Consider the following 26784-nt stretch of genomic DNA (forward strand, 5'->3'; position numbering starts at 1 on the left):
TCATCATTAGGTGGTCCACTTTATGTATTATCTATGGCACATGTTAAATTTTATGACTTTTTTCTCTTGCTTCCTGAGAGACTTTAATATTCCTCTGCTAGACATTTGTTGAGATTTTTTTTGTTTAAACATGAACAGATTTTAGTGTTAGCTTAAGAAAACTATAAATAGAACAAGATGCTTAACAAAATTCATGTCATACATATTTCAGAATCACATACTGGAAAATGCCTCAGACTTGTGTAGTTTCTGTTACGTCTGCAGCCAGAACTGTGGGGATTAAAAAAATGAATGTCAGAGGTGAGAGCCTGCCACTCAGAGCCTCAGTATGTCACAGACACAGACATTATTAATTCTAAAATAAGCTAGACCCTTGTCAGTGGTACAGGCCAGTATGATCCAAATTCTATGGGAAATGTATAGACAGGAAGATAAATGATTTCTAACCAGAGACATGGAGAGGTTTCTTTGGGAGAATGAGTAGAAATTTAACTGGTCTTGAGCAGTGTGTTGGACTTCAGGAGACCGTGTTGAGGCAAGGGGAATTTGAACGAGGGGTCTAAATGAAGACAGTGTAAGGTGTGTTTGGAGAAGGATTAGCAGAACAGTTTGGCTAGAAAATGAGGATTGTGAACTGAAAGAGTGGAAAAAGGGGCTCAAAGCGATTTGGGCCCAGACAGTGGAGGACTTTGAGTGGCAAGCTGAGAAATCTAGATTTTAGCATATTTTTTTTTTGCATTAAATTTCAGTAATACAGCAGTGATTTAGTGTGTTTACATTGCTGTGAAATATTTGACAAAAATCAGAGAAGATGCTCCATATGGTCTCACTTAGAAAATTCTTTCAGTAACTTAGAACTGACTAAAATTTCAGCTGCGCTGAAGTAAACATTTATTCAGCGTCTGCTGTTGGCTGAACACTGCATTGGCACTTGGAAAGAGAAGGTATAGAGCATCAGTTAGTGGTACTGTTGTAGAGACCAAACACACATGAAACTGAAGAACATTCATAGAGCAGCCGAATATTTGTCACCCTAAAATCTCTTTTACTTCAGTTTCCCTTCCTAGCATTAATGTATTTGGTGCGTTCATTCCAGAGAGGCAAAAAGTTAGGTATCCGGAAGAGGCATTTTCTGTCTCACTGTTTTAAAATGTTGTAAACCTCAGATGAGAGTAGTTGGGATCATCTCTGCCACCATCCCTACTGGCAGTGTGTGTAGAAGCCCTGGCGTCTACAGGAGTCAGGCCTCTGTGGGGCTCCGCCTGCAGTGTGGGAGGCCTGGGATCGATCCCGGTTTGGGAAGATCCCCAGGAGGAGGGCGTGGCAACCCACTCCAGTATTCTTGCCTGGAGAATCCAAAGGACAGAGGAGCCTGGCGGGCTATAGTTGAGGGGGTTGCCAAAAGTGGGACACAACTATCTGAGCACAGCACAGATAGGAGTCACCACAGTAAAGCATTTCAGTGCCATGCACAGTCTCCTCAGTGAGATCTAGTTCTCAAAGGCAAATGAATGTTTCATAACCATCCCAACAAAGTCTCTAACTCTTTAAAGTTAGTTGGTGGAAATGCTTTTAATAATTGTCACAGTGGGTTTGATTTCATGAATTTGTTTTCTTAGAAGGTTGGTGTTCCCTTATGATCTTGTATCTATTATTTTATGTGTATATATATATATATATATAGTAAAAAATGTTTCTAGGTCTATAGAGATAATACATAGTCTCTGTAGACCTAGTAACTTTTTTGTTATCTCTTTTCTGATCTTTATTAAGATAGCAATATCGTCTTCACACTCCCCTAATTGTGTGTAGTAATTTCTCACAAGTTTATGAGGGGTTTGTAGGCTTGAAATGTTTCTCAGTGCTGACGTGGAGAACTCAAGAGTGAAGTTGAAGGAATTGCTCACTCTTCCCTCTGCGTCCTGGGCTTTCCCACCTCTGCAGCTTGGCTCAAGTTTTCCCCTTTGCCTGGAATGCTCCTCCTGTTTCTCCTTCCATTTGTCTCTGACCTGGTAACTTTAAAATGCAGCGTGTTACCTCCTATTCATAGTTCTTTTGCAATATATATATATATTCTATTTTTATTTAGTTCTTAATGATTCTTTTCCTTCATGTCTTTTAAAAAAATCGCCACATAATCTTCAAGGTATGATTAATTCGAATAACAACTCCCGTTTCCTTCAGGGTTAATTAGTTGTTTCATGTATTTGGAACTTTATGTATAAAAAAGCACAATATAAATATGTTGTCATTGTTATAATGGTAGTGATTACCACATCAATTAATACCATCTGTTTCATCCTTGTTTTTTTTGTTGTGTGGTTCTTAGGTTCAGAATTTAACATTACGCAGCCAGAAGTTGGGTGTATTATCTAGCTCACAAAATGGTCCGCCAAAAAGTACTAGTCAAACTCAGTCATTGACAATTTGTCATAACAAAACAACAGTGACCAGTTCTAAAATCAGCCAACGAGATCCTTCTCCAGAAAGTAATAAGAAAGGAGAAAGTCCAAGTCTGGAATCACGAAGCACAGCTGTCACCCGGACATCAAGTATTCACCAGTTAATAGCACCAGGTAGGAAAAACTTTTGTTGAAAATAGTTGGCATTATTCATTTTCTTCACAGGAGGAGCAAAACAAAAGATATCCATTACTTGAACAAGAATACTTTTAAAACATTATAAAGTGTGAATTTTGTAAGTTAACAAAAGAATGTTTCAATAGTATAGCTTGAAAAAAGAAAAAGAGCCCAACAGTTAAAGCATTGTAATAGATTTTTTTGGTCAGTTGACATTTGATTAACATCTTCATTGTGTGCTAGTCTCCTGTTGAATGGATAAAACCTGTTAGCTTTAAAAAAAAATTTGCCTGTGGTTTATCTAATATGCTTTACTTGTCCAAAATTAAAAGCTTTTTTAAAAAGCAAGTATATATTTTTCTTTAAAGTTGTGACTAGTGGGAGGAATTTATCACTTTCCAAAAATAAGGATTATGCATAATTATTTTCCTCACCATATTGCTCTTTTTCCATCTTTGATTTCATCTTTGAGAGGAAGATGTCAGGGAACCAACCAAGTTGTTTTCATTCTCGTCAGCCTTTGAAACCCATGTCCGTGCCCTTTGCCATCTACAGATAATCTTCCTTCATGGTTCTTACGCTGAAAGGGTCAGGGCTGTGCAGAGTGAGTTTCCTTATCATGTCTTCTGTTCATCTCAGAATTTCTCAGTTTTGAGCTTTCTTCAATTCTAGTAGGATAAGGAATTATCTGCTTTCTGCTTTAAAGTTAGCACTATTTCCTTGTGTCATTGATTGCATTTTTTTTAAACTGGTTCCTGACCTTCTTTCATAGTTATAGCAGCTTGTGTCTGCCTCATGCTTGATCCTTTCTTTTGCTTCTTAAGCCTACTTAGATCTCTCCTATTCTTCATATATCTGATGATAGTGGTAGTGAAGTCACTCAGTTGTGTCTGACTCTTGCGACCCTATGAACTATAGCCTACCAGGTTCTTTCATCCATGGGATTTTCCAGGCAAGAGTACTGGAGTGGGATAGCTACATATGTTTTTATACCAGTTTAATTTGTTTATTGAAAGTGTGTGTGTGTGTCATGCACTGAGCTAGGCACTTCATATATGTTACCAAAAAAAAAAAAAATCTTCCTTTGATCCAACCTCATCAGGTAAGTTTCTTCTTTCTATGCTTTTATAATTATGCATTACTTTTTATAATATATATATTTTACTAAAGTATAGTTAGCTTACAATGTTTTAGGTGCAGAGCAAGGTGATTCAGTTATACAAATACACATATATTTTTGAAATTATTTTCTATCATAGGTTATTACAAGATATTATCTATAGTTCCCTTGACCATACAGTAAACCTTTGTTGCTCGTTGCATATCTATTTTTTAATTAGAAATCTAGCATTCTGTTCATACTAAGTCAAACAAGTGGAATCAAAATGTCATAATTTTTTTACTTAGACAAAAATTCATAAATTTTGTAAAATATATATTATACATATTTATACATAGACAAAAGCTTTTCTACTACACTTGATAAAGGCTTGAGAGACAACGTAAAAAAGAGATGGAGAAATTGGAGAACATAAACTGAATGAAATGGGAGCATTGAATATGAAATAGAAAAAAAAGTGAAACTGACTAGATAAAAATAAAAGATCAGCATATAGTCCAGTTATTTTTAAACATGATTGCTCATTGGAGATATATCTGGAGCTCTGGAGAAAAAAAGCAATACTTGAGCATTTGTATTTTTCAAAAAATTTCAAGATAATTCTGATAATGCATCTGCATTTTAAAAAGTGATTACAAGTTTTTCTATTAGATCCTAGTTTTGGTGATATAGAGTTCTATTTTTCTGTTGACCAATCATGATACAATGATATTAAGTGAAAAACAGTTACATAATCACAATAGTAAAAGATATTCATCAGCTTTCAGAATCAATAGCCAGACAAAAAATAAAAGATAATGACAGTTGAAGCTATAATAGGAACATGATTAGCTTAACAGTATAAAATAATTACATACAATTTGGGGGGTCAAGCAGAGTGATGTAGTAAGTGGCAGTGCATACATGTACGTGTTTTCATCCACTCAGCCAGTCTGTGTCTTTTGGTTGGTACGTTCAATCCATTTGCATTTAGGGTAATTATCAATGTGTATGATCCTGTTTTCTTTATTGTCTTGGGTTTCTTTTCCTTGTTTTTTGTTTCCTACCTAGAGAAGTTAGTTCCTTTAGCATTTGTTGTAAAGCTGCTTTTGGTGGTGCTGAATTCTCTTAACTTTTGTCTGTCTGGAAAGCTTTTGATTTCTCCATAAAGTCTGAAGGTGAGTCTTGCTGGGTAGAATATTCTTGGTTTTAGGTTCTTACCATTCATCACTTTAAATAATCATGCCATTCCCTTTGGGCTTGTGGAGTTTCTGTTAAGAAATCAGCTGATAGCATGATGGGAGTTCCCTTGTATGTTATTTGTTGTTTTCAATATTTTATCTCTGTGTTTAATTTTTGTCAGTTTGATTACTATGTGTACTGGGGTGTTTCTCCTTGGGTTTACCCTTACTGGGACTCTGTGGTTCCTGGAGTTGATTGACTATTTCCTTTCCAATGTTAGGGAAGTTTTCAGCTATTATCCCTTCAAACATTTTCTCTTTCTCTCCTTCTGGGACCCCTAAAATGCGAGCGTTGGTGCATTTAATGTTGTCGAAGAGGTCTCTTAGGGCATCTTCACTTCTTTTCATTCTTTTTTCTATATTTTGTTCTGCAGCAGTGATCTTCACCATTCTGCTCTCCAGATCGTTTATCTGTTTTTCTGCCTCAGTTATTCTGCTGTAGGTTCTTTCTAGTGTAGTATTCATCCCTGTTCTTTAGCTCTTCCAGGTCTGTGGCAAACATTTCTTACATCTCCTCAATCTTTGCCTCCACTCTTTTCCTGAGATCCTGGGTCATCTTCACTAACATTATTCTGAATTCTTTTTCTGGAAGGTTGCCTGTCTCCACTTCATTGAGTTGTTTCTCTGGGGTTTTATCTTGTTTCTTCATCTGAGACATAACTTTCTGCTTTTTCTTGCTGATTAACTTTCTGTCATATGGTTTTTGTTTTAGCTGCTATGAGACTACTCCTTACTGCTGCTTCTGTCTGCCCTCTAATGGAAGAGGCTAAGAGGCTTGTGTAAGCTGCTTGATGGGAGGGACTGGCATGGGAAAAATTGGGTCTTACTCTGGTGGGCAGAGCCTTGCTCAATAAAGCTTTAATCCAATTATCTGCTGATGGGTGGGGTTGTACTCCCTCCCTGGTAGTTGTTTGGCCTGAGGTGACCCAGCAGCCCTGGAGTGTGTGGGCTCTGTGGTAGGGTTAATGGCAAATTCCAAGAGGGTTTATGCCAGTGAGTACTTTGCAGTGCCTCTGCCTGTGGTGAGCCCCTGCTCACCCATGCCTCCACAGGAGACCCTTCAACACTAGCAGGTAGTTTTGATTTCGGTCTTCTGTGGGGTCACTGCTCCTCTCCTCTGGGTCTTGGTGCATGCAGAATTTTGTTTGTGCCCTCCAAGACTGGAGTCTGTTTCCCTCAGTACTCTGGAAGTGCTCTAATCAAATCCCACTGGCCCTCAAGGCCAGATTCCCTGGGGATTCCCAGTCCCTTTGTCGGATCCTCAGGCTGGGAAACCGGACATGGGTTCAGAATCTTCACAATAGTGTGAGAACGTCTTTGGTATTTCTCTTCTTCAGTCTGTGGGTCACCCACCTGGCAGTTACAGGATTTGATTTGATTGCAATTGCACCCCTCCTACCACCTTGCTGCGGCTTCTTTTTCTTTGGACACGAGGTATATTTTTTTGACGTGTCCTTCTGTTGATGGTTGTTCAACAGCTAGTTGCTCTTTGATTTTGGTGCTTTCGCAGGAGGAGATGAGCACACGTCCTTCTGTTCCATCATCTTGAACCGCCCTCTATGCATTACTTCTTAAAGTTTCATTTTATTAATACACTGCTGAAGGTTGCCTTTCCTCCATCTAAACCTGTTTCTCTTTTCATATTTCCTCTGTGCTAATATTGCCAACTTTCTCTATATGACATAATCTCAAGATCTTGTTAAAAGGTAAAAATAATCCATTGATAGTGTGGTTACCTGTGAAGTCTTCTTTATAAACATCTGGGTGCCCAGTCCTGCTGTCTGTATGGCCTGGTAACAGGATTTTTGTTCTGTATTGTTTAGAGCATTCTTAGCCTCATACCTGCCCCTGGCCAGTGTTTTGTTTTTTGGTTATTTTTGGCCACACCGCATGGCTTGTGGAATTTCAGTTCCCTGACCAAGGGTTGAACCTTGGATGGTGCCTTCGGCAGTGAAAGCACAGAGTCCTATCCACTGGACTGCCTGGTAATTCCCTGGCCAGTGTTGATAGGAGTTAGTGTGGAGAGGCAGTGACTCACTGTGCTTGGAATGACTGCTCAGGGGAAATTTTCTACTGATTTCTATAGTTTAAATGGAGGGTAGGTTAATTTCCTTCCAAAGAGAAAGGTACAAAGTCTGTCAGGGTTAGTTCAAGCAAAGAGATTCACTTTTTGATTTTCAGTCCCTTCGAACCCCCTAATACCTGGTTCTAAGTTGGCAAGGCAGCAGTTAACAATTTTTCTGCCCTTTTGGGTCTTCTCCTCTTGCTGGTGGGGTATTAGTCTGAAGCTAAAATTGTTTTTTTTAGATTCTTGATTTGGTAATTTGTCCTTTTCTTCAATTGGAAAAATGTTCGCTCTTGCAGGTCACTTTCAAATATTAAAAAATCTACTTGTGTTCTAAAATAATGTACAGCCTAATATTTATTATAATAGACTTGTTTATTATTTCCTTACATACATTTCTGGGGTGCTAAAATCATTTACTTTTCTTTACCATTTCTTGAGAGTGGAATTCCTGCTTGATATTTATTAATCCTTTTCTTAATACATAAAATATAGGCAAACTTTAACCAAATACCTGGAAATTATCATGAGCTGTATTGGAACTCAAGTTTTTTAGTAGCAGTTTTTAGAGCTTTTAAGAAATTAATCTAGTTTAAAAAATATGCTTGTTTGCAGATATTAATGAAGTATGTAGAAGGACTTAATGAAAGCCTAATTAGTCTGCTTAGATTGCCATTAAACAATACCGTAGACTAGGTAGCTTAAACAACAGAAATTGATCTTCTCACAGATCTGGAGGATGGAAAGCTCGGGATCAAAAGCTGGCGGCCTTTGGTCTTTGGTGAGTGCTTTCTCCCAGGCGTGCAGGTGGCTGCCACCGTGATGTCCTCACATGGTCTTCCTTCTGAGTGTGAGAAGAGGATAGCAAGTTTTCCTGTTGGGTCAGGGTCTTGCCCGTTGACCTCATTTAACCGTATATTACTTCCTTAGAGGCCCCATTACCAAATACAGTCACATAAAGAGTTAGGAATTGAACATATACATTTTGGGGGACACAAACATTTGGACCATAGTTGGAACCCAGACTCAGCTAGGACTATGGCTTCTTTTATACCCAGTGCTGCCCTTTAATAGCTAGGTGATTGCAAGCAAGTCACTTGACTATTGAAAGTTTCTTTACCTGAAATATATTGGATTCGTAGAATACCTGTCTTACCTCATGGGGTTGTAGTAACTATGGAATGAAATGATATATTTAATAATTTACAATAATACAATTATTTGCGATAATGAAAGGTTCTACTTTGTATGTAGACTACCTGACAATACTAAAGTGTTTGTTAAAATAAGAAAAATTGACAAATGTCATATTCTCCTGAGCACTGAGACTTTTCTTATACAGAAGTATTGTTTAAGGTATCCTCACAGTTATTCTATAGTATATGTGCTTGTCAGTTGGACTTAGGACTAATATAAAATATATAGACACATTCTGATGTCTGATCAAAGAAAAGTTTAATTTAGGTGAAAAGATAACTATTACTCCAGTGAATTACCAGCTCTAGAAAACAAAGTTTGCTTACTTGCTAGAGCACAGAGAGACTTTTTATTCCTGTGTATAGTCTCCATTGTATTTCAAGAATATGGTAAATCTTAATTATAACTTAAAAAATTGAAGTAAAGTGGGCCTTTGCTATTATGCTCACAAAACCTCTATTTCCTTAGCTGTAAAAGGGCAATAATAATAGCTATTCCACAGGCATTTTGTAAGTACAAAAGAAAATTATGTGAAAGCATCTTAAGCCCCTCTGTGGAAAGGTACTCTATAGAAAGCCAAGATTATAGAGTGTTTACCAACACATTTATAAGGTGGTGACGTAAAATTTTCAGTCTTAGTTTGAAATGCTAGTCTAGTTATATGAAGATTATTATCTAATTTCCATTTTGGTTTCAACAATGCTTGGGTATTTGTTAAACCTTCTGAATGCTTCTTTCTTGAGATGTTAATCAGATGTTAATTTCTTTAAAGAATCTCCAGAATTTTAAATAATAACCAAATGCAAAAAGATTGAAATAAGTTGTTAGAATTTTTTATAATGTTTTTGTCACAAATGTAGTTCAGTGTAAAAATAAAAGGCGCTACAGTCTGAAATTAAGAAAAAATTTTGTCTTTAGGTATGTTTTAAATGTGGTAATTGATACATGATATGAATATTAAGCAGTCCTCCCAGTTTATCTTCCAGTGAACCTAGTTTCCATTATTTAGATAGGATTTTATCAGCATCTCCCTCTATGTAAACATATGCACCAGTATACAGAAGAGGCATAATGATGTGGAAACCACTTATTACTTGATTTTGCTAATTCTTATATATATGTGTGTATATATATACTTTTTTTTCTGTTATGAGTGACTCCCTTGTGGAAAGAACTGATGTTATTACTTACAGATTACTGTAGGGTTCTGTGAGTGTGGGGAAGAGAAGTAAACCAAGATCCTTTATCTAGACAGCATGACTGACGGTATCATTTTTTCTTCAAGCAAAACTAGTGCTCTCCTAGATTTGGAATGGCCTCTGAAATTTCGTTTCACCGTGGTTAAATTTCATTTAATCATGCTATAGGAGTTACACATGTGTTTTGCTTAAATGAATTAACTTTTTATACAAAAATTTTCCTGGGTCAGATAGTACCAACTGTTTATCTTGGTTTAAATTTGGGAATTTATTTTGGAAGCTTTTTAAGTAATTGACTGTTAGCTGGAAGAATGTTTAGACATGGATGAAAAAGGATGCAGTCTTTATTTTATGATTTTAGAGTTATCATAGTATAATATAAAGATATTATACTTGTTCAGTTATGCTCTTCTTGCCAAAGAATGATTCAAGTGGATACACTTTGTTAAAAGTCATTGGAAGTATTTGATGACCTTTAAAATTTAATAAGAATAAATCATGTATAAATTCAGATTTATATCAGTTGTTTTAGGCAGTTTTCTTTTAGAACTTATCACAGTGTCGTTTATTTTATGAAATTATGTAGTTTTTCAAGGAAAAGTTGTCATTACATTTTCAAATCATTCGGAAGACTCGTTATAGATTTCTGATGTGAAAACTTTCCTCCTAGATTTATTTTAAAATTTGTGTAATGTAAAAAGACTAATTGTTATTTTTTTCTCTTGTAGCGTCATATCCTCCAATTCAGCCTCATCCTCTAATAAAACATCAGCAGATTCCTCTTCATTCACCACCTCCCAAAGTTTCCCATCATCAGCTGATACTACAACAGCAGCAACAACAAATTCAGCCAATCACACTTCAAAGTCCAACTCAAGACCCAGCGCCCTCCCAGCACTGTATACCACTCCAAAACCACGGCCTGCCTCCAGCTCCCAGTAGTGCCCAGTCACAGCATTGTTCACCAATTCAAAGTCATCCCCCTCCTCTAGCAATGTCTCCTAGCCAGTCACAGTCAGCACAGCAGTCTGTAGTGGTGTCTCCTCCTCCACCCCATTCACCAAGTCAGTCTCCTACTATAATTATTCATCCACAAGCACTTATTCAGCCACACCCTCTTGTGTCATCAGCTCTCCAGCCAGGGTCAAACTTGCAGCAGTCCACTGCTAATCAAGTGCAGCCTACAGCACAGCTGAATCTTCCATCCCACCTTCCACTTCCAGCTTCCCCTGTTGTACACATTGGTCCAGTTCAGCAGTCCACCTTGGTGTCCCCAGGTCAGCAGATTGTGTCTCCTACATCACACCAGCAATATTCAGCCCTGCAGTCCTCTCCAATCCCAATTGCAACCCCTCCACAGATGTCAACATCACCTCCAGCTCAGATTCCACCACTGCCCCTGCAGTCTATGCAGTCTTTACAAGTGCAGCCTGAAATTCTGTCCCAGGGTCAGGTTTTGGTGCAGAATGCTTTGGTGTCTGAAGAGGAGCTTCCAGCTGCAGAAGCTTTGGTCCAGTTGCCATTTCAGACTCTTCCTCCTCCACAGACTGTTGCGGTAAACCTACAAGTACAACCACCAGCACCCGTTGATCCACCAGTGGTAAGCCCTTGGAAGCTCTTTGACTTTCTTGCTGAACTGAAAGTAAACAGTTTTCTCCCACGTTGTGTTTTATCATTAGATCTAAATGCCTATGAATTTAAAAAGCTTGAAATTTCCATCTGTCAGTGTCTGACGTACGTGCTATATGGGCAAAAAAAAAATGCCATTTGTTGTAGTATGGTTGCATGCTTGATAATTTGTGATGGTTATTAAAGTCCCTCGTTAATTTTATTACTATTTAAACAAATCCATCTGCTATCTTTACAGAGTTGATTTTTTTTCCCCAAGGGAATGCATTTGAACCAGTGTCATCTGCACAAAGTTTTTTCTCTTAAGGTGATTATCCTTCATAGATCCCTTTGTTGGCTTGTATGTTCTTAAACGTATGGTTTATCTAGCTAACCTTTTTGGTTGTATGCATTCTGCAGTTATAGGCCGTTATGGGGCTTTTGCATCAAGGTGGAGGTATGCTTGTATGATGTAATTTTTTGGTAAACTTATATTTTATAATTAAAATTTTGTAAAAAAAAAAAGTTATTCTAGGAAAGAATCCAGCTTTGCAAAGAAACATTAACTGTAGTCCATCTTTTGTAACTTTCTTTTGTAACCATTTTTTGTAACATCTTTTGAATTGTAACTTCTGATTTTTAAATTTCTACTAAGGGAAAACATATACTTGAAATATTTCTCATTTAAAAAGCTAAAAAGGATGAGTTGAATACTGAGAATAAAAAAATTCATTGAGAGGAGTAAAAGTCTTGAATAACTGAGACTATGGTGAAATTTATCAAAATAAACCTCTAAAAATGGCACATATTGCCCAGAAAGGAAAATTATTCTGTAAAAACATTTGTCTTTTAAACATTCTATAAAGGACTTTTATAAAATAATTTATAATAAAATTGAAATAAGGTCTCTAAATGTTAGAATGATCAAATTTATAACTGAAGAAAACAATATTCCCAAAGGAGATTTATATCAAACCTCACTGAAGAGATCTTAGCACTTAAATACAAAATAACCTTAGCTCAGAAAGGAAAAGAGTTTCAAAGTTTGTTCCTTAATGGACAACATTTTGATTCTCAGGATACAAATTTATACATTCTTCATTCTTGTCATTTTGACTGATAAGCATGAAGAGGTTGAATTCCACTTTTATTCAGAACAGAACTTGGCAAAGGTAACAGTTGACATCTAGAAATAAGTTTGCATTTCAATATTTTCTTTTAATGGATTTTGAAGAGTTTACAATGGATAATGTAACATAAAAACACAGTCTTTAAGGTGTACAATACCTTCAGAGAAATCAGATTTAATTTGAATTTACGTTCTCAATTTCTAGTTCAGTGGATTGGCTTTTAACAAGTAAAAAATAAAGTTCCTCTCTATGCCTTTTATTTTTCTAATTATTTTTGTTAGGGCAAATCTTGGAGGACTATTGGGGATAGAAATATCAAAAACGGAACACTTGCCTTAAATTAAAGCTAAAAATCTAAGATCTTGTTATTTTTTGCCCTCTATTAATTTTGTGTTTTTTCCTTAAAATTTATGTTACTTAATTTTTGGAATTTTTTTCATGAGAAGAGTAGTTTTCTTTGCTATCACTGGTGTGGTTATATTTGCTATATATGTTTCCATGTTACTTTTCTTTTACTTTTGAGTACCATAGCCTATTTATTACATTGCTGTATTTTTCTCTTATTACCTTTATCAAATCTATGTTTTTACCATCAGATTTCTTCATGAGTTACTCATTCCTTCACAGTTTCCAGGTTTTTTCAAATGTTTAAAGGTAGAGAGATGTTTACTTCTAAAGAGAAATAATAGGTATCTACTTCTAAATAATAGATGTGAAACTTTCAAACATAAGTGTGAATTTTCAAAGTAAAATCAATATTTTTTTTAACGATTTTTCATTGATATTTGGGTATGATAAATAGGATATGATGAGTGTAGATAATTTAGAACTAATAAATGTTTTCCACAGTTTATTTAGGGAAGGGAGACAGATGAGGCTGATGTACTTTGAGGTAAGTTTGGTAGCCATTGTTAGTTATAGAATAGTTATGAACTAAAGAGAAATTGTAATGTACAGTTTCCAAATGATCTTGTGAGCAAAACCTTCACTTCTTTGCTTTATTCAATCTTTTAGTTATTGCACTTATGTTTTTTATGTTGATGGTGCCAGGTGTCTGACTGGTCTGTTTTTGCGTACTTTTATTCTTTATTTTGCCTTCACGTGGGAGATTTAGAATAAAGTATGTATAGTTAGGCTTACTTGTAAAGAATGAAAAGTATTTTATAGGATTGTTTGATGGATTATTTCAGAATATGCTATTTGTATTTGCCTCTTTTAATCCTTTAAAACTCTTTTCCTGTTTTTTTAAAAATCAGAATTCTATGCATGATCTCCATGATCTTTGATTCCTTAAAAGCTATTGTAGTAGCTGTTTGAAAAACTTGTGACAGCATTAATATTAAAAAGTTTTCAGCACTTAAGGAAAAGATGCACTTTGTAAGAAGAGTAATTATCTAATAAAGGAATGCTGCATAGATAAACTGAACTAGTGTAGTTGATAAAACTGTTACTTGTGTAATTACCTATGCATCAACATCCCCACCACTCTTCCAAATTAAGGTAATGACCACTGCAGCAGATGCCCCTCACTAGAAGTTTTTTTTGTTTTTACTTTAACCCCCAGGACTTTTTTTTGGATGACTTTCCTTATATTGGACATTATCATCATTTAAGAAAATTTATCATGAACAGATAATAGCAGCTATCATTCTTGCACTGTACAATAACCAACGACTGCTTTCACTACCGAGGATCCAAACACGAGGCAAGGACTCTCTCCTGGTGAAACAGGTTTTCAGATGCAGGGTTGAGAGCAAATAACTTTTAAAAAATGTTGCCTACTTAGTAGCTGATTCAGATCACAACTCTGAATATTATATTTATATAAAATTAGCAGTAACAATAGGAATTTAAAAATTTTAAAACAAAAGGGAAATTTTTTTCTTAATAGAGTTGAAAAATTAGGAGTTTTTTTGTTTTTGGTTTTTAAATTCTATTGCTGTTGTTAGATATGCCTTTGTAGGTAAAACTTCATAGTCCTTTTTCTCACACATGGTTTATGCTGGTTTCAGAAATCTTCATCATTTTTAATTTCAAATCATCAAACTTTTTCAATAGTTTGATTAAAAATTTTTTTGTGAATGTTACTGAAACTTTTTTGACATTAGAAATATTAATCACTTTAGGTAAGTTATCTTAAAAACTCACTTTTATAAGCATAAATAATAAGCTTTGTACATAAAAGAAGGGGGGTAAATTGCTTTGTGGCTTTGCTTTTAGTAACCTGTCTTTCAAAAACAATGGTTCAATAAAAATGAGGACAAATTAAAATACTTGTGTCAGTCTGTTACAAGTGGACATTGAAAATTCATCCTTAATTTTAATAAAAGTCAATAGTAGGTTCCATATTTTTTAGTTATAAAGTTCCTTCTCAGAGTGCTTTTGAGTCTGTTTTCCTCAAGTATTGTCTTTACCATTGGATAACAAGGCAGAAATGTAAAAACTTGCTTCTGTAAGTATGGAACAATATTAAAGAAATACAAGTAATACGTCAAATGGCTTAGGATGGGGTGTGTGTGTGTGTGAGTGAGATTCCAGGGACAGATATTTTTTGTTCACTTGATAATTAGCTTATAAAAATTCATTAGATTCTTGAGTCGATTAGAAGATTAAAAATGTAATTGCATACAATTTTGTAGGTTCTCAGGCATTACTTTTCAAAATTTGCTCTTTAATTTACATAAATACAGTGAAGAAGAGCTTGGGATATAGTCATTTAGGCAGTACATTTCTTTATATAATATGTCATTCTGGAGATTCACCTAACATGCTTTGAAAAATATTAGTATCTGTTTTGATTTATGACAATTGAAAGTTAATAGAAATTTTATTAAACTCTCCAAATAGTTATTTGAGTGTATAAATTCAAAACATTTTAAAAAGTTAACAAAATTTAAAGTAATTCCTGAATCAGCTATCACCTTTTGGGAAAACCTTAGTGATTTATAACTTAGGTACTGATCCACAACTTGCTTCCAGTGAAAAATATCATCAGGTATTATGAATCATCAAGTATTATGAAAAACTTCATTTGAATGATTTTAAAGCTTCTCTTTCAGTCGATCAAATAGTCTTTTTGTCTTTTACATTTTAAAACACTTAGAATTTATTTTGTTAATTAAATTAGGAACACCTTATTAAATGTGTCTCACAGACATTTTTAGGCAGTGTGGTTTGTCGTCGTAGGTTTATCAAGTAGAAGATGTCTGTGAAGAAGAAATGCCAGAAGAGTCAGAAGACTGTGTCCGGATGGATAGGACGCCGCCGCCACCCACACTGTCTCCAGCAGCTATAACTGTGGGGAGAGGAGAAGATTTGACTTCTGAACATCCCTTGTTAGGTGAGGAGGTGCCTAAATTTGGGGGAAATTTCTGTTAGACAAATGTTAGTAATGGAAAAAGTTCATTTTTTTCCCACCAGAGATGATCTTAAACTAATTTATTATATAATAAATTGCAGCAAAACATAGATTAGAATTCAAGAGCTTTTTTTGATGAAAAACAATTAGAGCAATTGATGAGGAACTGCCCAAATCAAAAACACATTTCAGTCTTTGAAGTTGTAGTAGTTTGTACAGATGTGTTTCATATGCTCTTTCAGATTTATTTGTCAAGCTATTTCTAGCATAAAAATTAGAACAAGGCAAAGTTTATTAGAAAATTTCAATTACACTGTCCAGAAATCACAAAGCATTTGAAGTTATGTCTGACATTCCTCATAATTGCTTGTGATTCAGATTGAGTAAATGCTTTTAAAAGTGTTGCTTTCTGGATAGTAGTTAAATTAAGCCACTCTGATTCTTACTAAAGACATGGATTAAAACATTCCTAACACCTTCAAATTCTTATTCACTACTTTAGAACTACTTATGAGTTCAAGTTAATCCTCTCTATTCTCTGCACATTATCAAAGTGACTGTGAATCCTAGGTACTTCACTAAAACATTATGATGTATAGCCCAGTATCTAAGTCCTAGAAAAGATATATTCTGGGTTAGGAGTTCGTTTTTTTTTAAAATTTTGAATATTTTATTTAGATCAGGGCATGGCAAATGATAGGTCATACTTCAGATCTTTCTGCTACATGTTTTGGTATGGCCCACGAGCCAAGGATAGTTCTAAAATTTTTAAACGTTCGGAAAAAAAAATCAAAGAGTTAATTCATGTCATGTGAAGATTATGTGAAATTCAAATTTCATTGTCCATAAATGAAATTTTGTGCAACGTAGCCACATTCATTCCTTCAGATGTTATCTATGGCTACCTTTACACTACTACAGCAAAGAGGGGTCATTGCAGAGAACATATGTCTTTTATAAAAATGTTTACTGACCCCTCACCCAGATAAAGCTAATCTTGATTCAGGCTTTGTTGTAAGTATTCTGTCCTGTTGAATATCTCATCACCTTCATGATCATGTTAGTTGAGAGGAACCAATGTTATCAGGCACGGAAACAAACTATAATGGGGCACTCACTTAGCCTCTCCTTCTTTAGCATGCCACATCTCTAACCCGTCTCTTCTTTCTTAGCTTTTATTTCTTACTGCCAATGTGAATCTCCAGAAAGCAAGGAGCTAGAAAACCAATTTTACTCCAACTTTTTCTCCTTCCTGAAAAACAAAAAACATTTAGTCAATAAAATTATGAAAAATATTTAAGACAAATTCAGTATCATTGCCTTTGCTTATTCAAAATAATACCTCAAAAGACAGATCTAAGGAAACTTACCTATAGTACTAAATCTTTGTAGTTTTTGTATACTGAAAATGGATTCATGTTGCTGCAGATATCTTGGGAGTTTTTATTTAAAGGCAGAAATATATATTTCACTGGATACTAACCCTGCATTATGACTGTGATTCAGTTGCCTAATAAGCATTACTAATAGTACTCAAGAAAATGTAAATACTTTGGAAGTATTGAATCTCAACAATATCTTCACATTATTTCCTTAGAAAAACAATCTAAGATCCTGCCAGACATATTCCTCTGGCTAAATTGCCTCAGTAAACTATAAATTTTTGAATCGTCCTTTAATTTTCTTCATGCTTAACTACTTTTCTGTAGTATATGAGAGGGAAAAGCAAGTACAGATTGCTCATCAAATCATATAATAAACTAACCTATAAAAATAGAGGGACTTGTTTCCACCAGGGTTGAGTCTTCATAAGTCTTTAAGAATTCTTAAAGCATCCATAAAGGACTTCCCTGGTGGTACAGTGGACAAGAATCTACCTGCCAGTGTAGGAGACACGGGTTCCATCCCTAATCCAGGAAGATTCCACGTACGGTGGAGCACCTGAGCCTGTGCACCACAGCTGCTGAGGCTGGACTCGAGAGACTGTGAGCCACAACTAATGAAGCCTCGCACCTAGAGTCTGTGCTTCGCAGTAAGAGAAGCCACTGCAATGAAAACTGGCACTCATCACAACTAGAGAAGGCCACGCAAAGCAGCAAAGGCCCAGTGCAGCCAAAAATAAGTAAATAAAAATAAAAAGCATCTATAAAAAAGTAGAACAAACTCATTGGTTTCACCCAGGAAATGAAACTACAAACAGGCAGAGTAACTTGTGGCAAAGTCTTTATCTGTTAACTTGGGGTTTCTCGATTCACAGTTGTCTTAAATCTAGAGAGGATGATAATTGGCGTTTGTTCTACTGTGTTGTGTTTTTTATTTTAACAGCTGATTATGAACTGGCATGTAAACATTCTTCATAAAGTCAGTAACTCATAAGTTTTCAACAAAACTTAGGTCTATTTGTATATATGATCCAAAAATCAGTTAGAACATATATACCAAGCAGTATTTTCTGAAAAAACAACATTATACTTAATGCAGTATCTATACACCTGTAAGGGGACATTAAATTTTTCTTATTTTTCAGCTCTCCATAGATTTGTATTTCCCTTCCAACAGAAAAGTTGCTTTTCAGTTCCTGTTCAGAATTATCTTTTATCCCTTTTACTCTAGGAATATATGTGAAAATTAGGTATGTGGGATAGGATTTTTATGGAGTTTTTCAGTCTTGTAATACATGTGTACAATTGTGTATTTGTTCCTGGAAATAAGCAAATCAGTATTTCCTGCTGACTTTTAGTTTTTAATGAGGGATTGTGTGACTTTAAATAGGTTTTCTAGTACAGTTTATCCTGGTGGATTATTTGGTGGAACAAGGTTAATTTATGGATATAATATTGCTGTGATAAATAAGCTATATAGTAATATTAATTATGTCAAAGTTACTAGGTGTGAACCATTAGCTTTTCCTTTTCTGACACTACCAGTTATCACTGCACTGTTTCATTAGTGGAAATTTTGATCTGTTTATCTTTGGCTGTGCTGGTTCTTCATTGCTGTGTGTGGGCTTCCTCTAGTTGTGGCGAGTGGGGGCTACTCTTTGTTGTGTTACAAGGATTTCTGTTTGCAGTGGCTTCTCTTGTTGCAGAGCATTGACTAAGATGCTCAGGCTCAGCAGTTGTGGTGCACAGGCTTAGTTGCCCTGCAGCATGTGGGGTCTTTCTGGGCCAGGGATCAAACCTATGTCCCCAGCAATGGCAGGTGGATTTTTAACCACTGGACCACCAAAGAAGTCTCTGAAATTTTTATTCAATAGGGATTTTTCTTTCTTCTGTACCTAACTGGGCTATGTTTGACCATCTTTGATAGTGATATCAATTCTTTTCATACTTAATGGTGGAGAGGAGTTACCATAGGAGTTAAAAGCATTGTCTCTGTTAGTAACCCAGCTCCACTACTTACTAGCTACATGTCTTTAGGCAAGTTAATCTTTTTTTATTTTTCCCTCCACATCTACAAATGGAGATAATAACAGTACTTACCCATAGGCTTGGAGAAGGAAATGGCAACCCACTCCAGTATTCTTGCTTGGAGAATCCCAGGGACAGAGGAGCCCGGTGGGCTGCCATCTATGGGGTCGCACAGAGTCAGACATGACTGAAGTGACTTAGCAGCAGCAGCAGCACCCATGAGGCTAGCTAGGATTAAATGTGTTACAACGTGTAAAGACATTTATACATGTAAGTGCTGGCACATAAGTGCTCAGTAAATAGTGGTTATATCTTTACCACATGCCCCTTTTTTTTGTTGTTGTTACTTCTCTCAGCCATCTTGTACTCACTGGTATTCCTGGCTATCACCTGGTTCCATCTCTCCACTTTGGTACAGCTTAGTAAAGGTTCAGTGCTAACAAATGGGTAGGTAAAGTCTCTGTCGTAGGCTATGGATCTGTCTTATTGTGGTCCTCGGAGCTTGCCTGGGAAAAATCAAAGTGAACTAGCCCAGCATTTTGCAATTGCCTGGTACTGCAGTGTTCCTACAAACTGACATGTACAGTGTCATTGAAGATTTGTTAAAAATAGCAACAGCAAAGAACATTTGTGCATGGTTGTGGATTACTTGAAATAAAGGTAATTCCCTGTATAGTTCATTATAATTTCTATTTATTCTATCAATTTCATGATCTTTTTTTCTTAAGCATATTCTCCCCTCCCTAGTACCATTTGGAATATATGAATAGAAACATAGGAAATTTAATAACTGTAGCTTAAAATTTTAAAAAATTTAAAAATAATTGTTCTAAAGTTGACATTCTAAAACATTTTCATGTTTTATGGGACAGTTCTTTTTAACCAAAGTTGGAATGCTAACTTTGAGCAAGTTGTTGCCTTCCGCTGTAAATGGGGATAGTAGTACATATCTCATAAGGTTATTGTGGAGATTCCCAGGTAGTGCTACTGGTAAGGAACCCACCTGCCACTGCAGGAGACACAAGAGGTACAGGTTCGATCCCTGGCTTGGGAAGATCCCCTGGAGGAGGAAATGGCAACCCACTCTGGTATTCTTAGCTGGAGAATCCCATGGACAGAGAAGCCTGGTGTGGGCTACAGTCCATAGGGTCTCAAAGAGTCAGATACTATTGAAGTGACTTAGCATGAATTGTGGAGAGATGAGATAATAAATATAAGGGTCTCAGAATTTTGTTTTAAAACATAAGACATTAAACTGTTACTGTTATTAATGTTCTCCAGTTTTCTTTCATATTTGCCTGGGCAGAATGGTACAGATTTAAAAAGTGACTTTTTTTTTTTTTTTTTCCAGAGCAAGTAGAATTACCTGCAGTGGCATCAGTCAGTGCTTCAGTAATTAAATCTCCTTCAGATCCTTCACATGTTTCTGTTCCTCCACCTCCGCTCTTACTTCCAGCTGCTACCACAAGAAGTAATAGTACAGCTATGCCCAGTAGCGTACCTAGTGTTGAAAACAAACCTCCACAGGCTATTGTAAAGCCACAGATCTTGACCCATGTTATTGAAGGTTTTGTGATTCAGGAGGGATTGGAGCCATTTCCTGTAAGTAGCAAGCAAATTCGCATTTTCAAAATTATTCACGTAGCATAATTTTAAAATGTATGATCTATTGGTCTCTAATGTATTTTCTCTAATAAAAAACTTACTTCAAAAGTTATTAATCTCCCTGGAGAGGGAAATGGCAGTGCACTCCAGTATTCTTGCCTGGGAAATCCCATGGACAGAGGAGCCTGGAGGGCCACAGACCATGGGGTCAAAAAAAAAAAGAATTTCTTTCTGTCTATTCTTTGTATATTTCCATATATATCAATAGTTTAAGAATTTTATGCTAGCTATTTAGATGTATAAGATGGAAGCAAACAGTTTCAGGGTATAAGGATATTAGTTAAATAATTTTTAGAGAAGGCAATTAGATGTTCACTCTGAAGGAAACTTGCAATTTTTCCCCTTTAAGGGGATTGAAATGACACCAGAAGTGTATTATTTTCTTTTAAAAGGTGTTTCTTGTATAATGTGATACTTGAGAACTTTAACTTGGATACAGAAAATAGTAACTTCCAATGATCTTATACATCTGAAGTTATCCAGTTGATGGTTTTTAATTAGCAAATATATTTTCTCATTTTTTTAATCTAAGGCTTCAATCAGATTTTATAAATGCTTCAAAATGTACACATCAGAATTGAGATGCTGTATCCTATCACTAAAAGTAATTTGATTTGAGACTAGCTATACGTTACAGCTACGTTAGCTACATTACATGTTGTGTTTAGAAATGAACATTTTTCCTTAGGAAATATACCAAGACAAATGGCCAAAATCAAAGCCCCAAACAAAGACACGAGAAAACAAAATTAAGTATTTTGAAGCCCTTTGAAGCATCTGATTTTTCAGATTCCTAGGTAGGGCATTATAACTGCACAGTGATAGTTGACTATAGCCAGTTGCCTTTGTTCTCAGTTTACTGTGTGTAGGATCTAAGAACCAAAACTGGGATCTAAGAACCTCTGATATAATGAGTGGAGAAACAGTCTTTTCTCCCTGGTCTCAGAGATTGGATTCTAGCTCTGCCATATACTGAATGTGTAACCTTTGTCAGGCCACTCAACCTTTTTGAAATTCATTTGCTCATACAGCACATGGAGATGATACTTTGCTCGTACGGTTACTGTGAAGACTAAATGTGTGTAACTGTTCTATGTAGTAATATGTATTATTTTTTCACTGGAAATTTGGAAAATGTACAGAGCAAATAGTAATACCACAAAATGTATTTTAATATATATATTTTTGTATGATCAGGACTATAATTGTATATGTAGTTCAGATTCCCTTTTTTTTAATTAAAAAAAATTTTTTTGACCACACCTTTCTTCTTACCTCTTGTGAGATCTTAGTTCCCCAACCAGAGACTGAACTTGGGTCCTTGGCATTGAAAGTGCAGGATCCTGACCACTGGACTGCCAGGGAATTCCTTACAGATCAGCTTCTTTTGCTTAGTATAGCCTGAACATTTATTTTCTCATTTGATTAGTAGTACTTTGGAAACCTTTTGAAAGGTTACCTAATATTTCACTTTCTGGACAGTCATAATTTATATAATCCTTCAATTACAGTTGCTCCTTCCCCCCCACCTCCCGCCCCAAATATCCACAGGTTTCACACTGGGGAGTCAACCCAATTGTAGATCAAGAATCTAGAAAAAAAGAAATCTAGAAAATTCCAAATAGTAAAACTTGAATTGATCATGCACAGGCAGCTATTTACTTCATATTTACATTGTTTTTGATATTATCAGTAATCTAGAGATGATTTAAAGGGCTTCCCTGTGACTCAAGTGGTAAAGAATTTGCCTGCAATGCAGGGGACTTGGGTTCAATACCTGGGTTGGAAAGATCCCTTGGAGAAGGAAATGGCAACCCATTCCAGTATTCTTGCTGATTTAAACCACACGGCAGAATGCATAGGTTATATGCAAATAACGCTTAAGGGACTTGAGCATCTGTGTTTTTTTGTACCCTGTGGAGTCCTGGAATCAATCCCCTGCAGATACTGAGGGACATCTATACTGTTGGACATTTAGGTTTCCATTTTTTTTGCTGTTCAAAGGAATATTCTTGTATATAAATTATCCACATTTGAAAGACTATTTCTTTAGCATAAATTCCCAGAAGTATAGGTGTTAGATCACATTACATATGTATTCATAAGACTCTTGATATATATTGGCAAATCATTTTCTGGAGGAGTATTTAAATTTATTCATATACCCTAAGTGTATACTCTCATCAGCACTCAATAGTGGTTTTTTCAGCAATAATTTCCACTATATTTATTTGAGACATAATTACATATACAAACTGAAATAAACACAATTTAAAAGGTTATGCGTTGAGAATTCCCTGGTGATCCAGTGGCTAGGACTTGGTGCTTTCACTGCAGGGGCGTTCAATCCCTGCAAGCGAGACCCAATAAAAAGTTTATGGGTGATTATTCTCCAGGGTAACATGTAAAAAGTTCCAATACGCTGCTGTTCACTATGTATGAAAAATGATGGAGACTTGACCAGCATTCTCAAATAGAATCAAAGGTTCTCTTTTTTAAGATTAGCTGAGGGTTCACTAGTAAATCAGTAAATACTTTTGTTGTAGATTATTTTTGCTGAAAGCATTTCTAAAGTAAGTAGTTTTCATGACTTAAATTGGTGTACTGAACATGAGTGATTATATTTTTGTTGATTTTGGATGTTAATGTTTGAGGAATTTTCCAGTTCTATTTGTGATTAAAATAGGTTACTTAACTAGGAGTCAGGAGACTTGAGTTCTAGTCCGGTTTCTGCTGTTACCAAGAAATCACCTGCACACTTTGAATATTAGTTCCCTTACCTTAAAATACAGTAATGATCTATCCTGAGGAAAGAATCCTATAAATAAAAAGTTTTGTACATGAAAAATCAATCTTAAAGGTTGTTGCAGAAGAAGGTAAAGGTAATTATAATCAAAATTTATTACTGATTTTTTTAAAAGATTTTTTTTAGCCTACCCACCTAAACAAAGACCCTTGGTTCCATTTGACTGAGACTTTGGTCATACTGCTCATGAGCTGTGATATAAAGTGTTTAGGCAACCTGAACATAACCTTTTCTCAAGAAATAAATGAATGGATCTGATTATTGTACAAGTAAATTATCACAGATCCTATTAATTTCAAGAGACTTTTAAACTAAATTATTTCTGAAGGTCTTTAAAAAGATCATTTCATTTTGTTCTGTCTTTTAAAGGTGAGTCGTTCATCTTTGCTTATTGAACAGCCTGTGAAAAGAAGGCCTGTTTTGGATAATCAGGTGATAAATTCTGTGTGTGTTCAGCCAGAGCTACAGAATAATGCAAAGCATGCAGATAATTCATCTGACACAGAGATGGAAGACATGATTGCTGAAGGTTTGTGGATTTTTGTTTAAGATACTCTTTAACTTTGGCATTTATTACTTGAATCAGAACATGGATTTTTATCATACACAGATTTTTCCCTTGGAAGTATTTACTTTTATTCTCATATAATGCATTATTTGACTAAAATAATGGGAACTCGAACCAGACTCTTAATGACCATTTAATTAAAATAACAAGATTGGTGTTACTTTTTATAATACCAGTTTGACCTTTGAAGGAGTGTGAGTGGGAAAATTTCTGTTATATATGAAACCAGTTCAAAATTTTAGGATCAAAACAACCAATCTTCTTCTTTATATAGACTTTATTAAATGACTATTTTACTGAGCTTGTTTAAAAATTTAGAGCTTCCAGGTTGTTTGGTTTTAGATTTTATGTATTCTTATGTTTGATATCAGGTAGGTATTAACAGTTGTGTTAAGTCTTCAATCAAAAGATGATTAAATTTGTTCAAGGAGGAAAATACCACTAAATCTTCTTAGTGTCAAAGAATCTTTTTTTTTTAATAGGCCTTGTTCTACCAGTGAATATTTCATTAAAGTTAAAGTGGTATGCAAAATGACTTCAGGAAAACAAACACAAATGCAAAAATGATGTTTTTTATTGATTCTGATCATGGCTCTGCAGTAGATACTGTTCAATTAAATAGCATGTAGTATGGTCGGGGCTCTACAGTTGTGAATTAACATCTGTGTCTAAGTAATTATCCTCAATATATTAGTGTATTTCATCTAAATTTATTCACTTTGTAAATGTTTACTGAATATGTACTGTGCGCCTGTACTTTGCTAAATTAAGTGAAATAGCATGCTCGTAAGCAAAATAGATATTGACTTGGCTCACAGTTTTCCTGATTAAGAGGAAGGCATCTCTGTCATTATTGGTAACATATGGACTGTTGCAATGTATTTATCACTGTTTTACTTGTTATTTGAATAGCAAAGAACTGATAGTAGTGTAAAATTTTTTACTGCTAGCTTATGTTGAGTTCAGCTTGATTTTTTTATTTAAAAGAATGTTAAATGTGAAAAACTTCAAACATACTTAAAATTAGAGCTGTATAATGAATCTCAGCTCACCCAGACTCAATATTATTACCCAGTTTTAAAACATTATTTTGCGAAGTTAGCGTCATGCAACCCTCTGTTTTTTTCCTCCTACGTTCCCCGTTCTCTTTTTCTCTATTGCTTTTTCTCTTTCCCTTTTCTTCCTCTGTTTAAAAACAAATCATAGTTCTTGTTTTTTACTAGTACATACTTCAGTGTGCATCTATAAAATGTACATTTTAATGCTGTGTTACCCAAAACAATGTTAATAATAATTGTCATCTAGTACCTGGTTCATATTCAAATTTCCTCAATTGTATAATTACTTAAATAGTGTAAATGTCCTTTTATAGTTATTTTGTTCAAATCAGGGTTCAGAAAGTGCCCGGTGGTGGTTTAGGAGTAAAGAGGTAATCACTCAGTTGTGTCCGACTCATTGCAACCCCATGGACTGTCTGTCCAGACTCCTCTGTCCATGGGATTCTCCAGGCAAGAATATTGGAGTGGTTGCCATTCCCTTCTCCAGGGGATCTTCTACACCCAGGGACTGAAACTGGGTTTCCTGTGTCACAGGCAGGATTCTTTACCCGCTGACACCAGGGAAGCCTTTTGTTGTTAGGAATTTAATGTCATTTGATTCCTAAGTACTTGCTTTTATTATAGTTACACATACTATTTATCTGAGAATTTTTCATTTGAGGTGAAGAGTAGTAAAGACAAATGTACAGGGATTTTTTTTTCTTGCCTATGTAAGTGTATAAACAAAAGTTTTCTAGGTTAATAAGCTATATAATGTGCCCTCTTATGTGCGCATATTGGAGAAAAATGGAAAACTGCCTAGGAAACTTCACAGCATACTTTGTGATGCTCATGGTTTATAATATAATACGTATAAAACATACAGTGGACTGTGCTAGAACGTCAAGGAGCTTTTGATCTAGTTCAGTTCAGTCGCTCAGTCGTGTCTGACTCTCTGCGACCCCATGAATCGCAGCACGCCAGGCCTCCCTGTCCATCACCAACTCCCAGAGTTCACTCAGACTCACGTCCATCGACTCAGTGATGCCATCCAGCCATCTCATCCTCGGTCATCCCCTTCTCCTCCTGCCCCCAATCCCTCCCAGCATCAGAGTCTTTTCCAATGAGTCAACTCTTCGCATGAGGTGGCCAAAGTACTGGAGTTGCAGCTTTAGCATCATTCCTTCCAAAGAAATCCCAGGGCTGATCTCCTTCAGAATGGACTGGTTGGATCTGCATGCAGTCGATCTAGTAGGAAGTAGCAATCTCTACAACAGAAAGATAACTAAGAAGCAGCATATGCTAGGTATTAAGTGAATTATATAGACAGTAAGAACATGGCACTGTAAAACTGGGTGATATTAATGCCAAACTGGTGAGTTTTCTGTGAAGAGGGGGTTTGATTTGGGTCTTGGATGATAAAGCATAGGTTTAAGATAACAGAAAGAACCTCTCAGGTTAGCACACCACGAATAAATGCACAGAAGATGTGCAAGTGCTCAGTAACTTCAGGAGGGGGCAGTGAAGAGTAGGCAGTTGGGTTAGAGAAGATAGTGGGCAGTAAGGCAGAGTCGGATTCTAGCGTACCTTGAGATTCGATTATGGAGTTAGGAGTTATTTTGCTGTCAAGAGGATGGTTACTGAAAATTTTTAGGCAGGTGACATGAAAAAATGTTTTTGAAACTGCTGGTCATGTTGGATGAATAGTAGAGGTTTGGCATATAATTGATACTTGTAGTCACGGTGGGAAGGGAAAGGAAAGAATTGATGGCAGACAAGGCAAAGGGTAGTTTTAACGAACAGGATACCAGAGTAAGGAAAA

General features: G+C 35.7%; 1 protein-coding gene across 1 annotated transcript in view; it reads left to right on the forward strand.

Moving 5' to 3' along the window:
• Positions 1-26784, forward strand: part of PHC3 (polyhomeotic homolog 3) — a 71745-nt gene that overhangs the window by 31597 nt on the left and 13364 nt on the right. Inside the window, exons 7-11 of the mRNA XM_068978007.1 lie at positions 2330-2576; positions 10109-10980; positions 15305-15458; positions 20238-20488; positions 23727-23886. Coding sequence (XP_068834108.1) covers positions 2330-2576; positions 10109-10980; positions 15305-15458; positions 20238-20488; positions 23727-23886 — 1684 coding nt within the window. The remainder of the gene's footprint in view (positions 1-2329; positions 2577-10108; positions 10981-15304; positions 15459-20237; positions 20489-23726; positions 23887-26784) is intronic.

This window comes from Capricornis sumatraensis, chromosome 1, assembly GCF_032405125.1.
Source record: "Capricornis sumatraensis isolate serow.1 chromosome 1, serow.2, whole genome shotgun sequence".
NCBI lineage: Eukaryota > Metazoa > Chordata > Mammalia > Artiodactyla > Bovidae > Capricornis > Capricornis sumatraensis.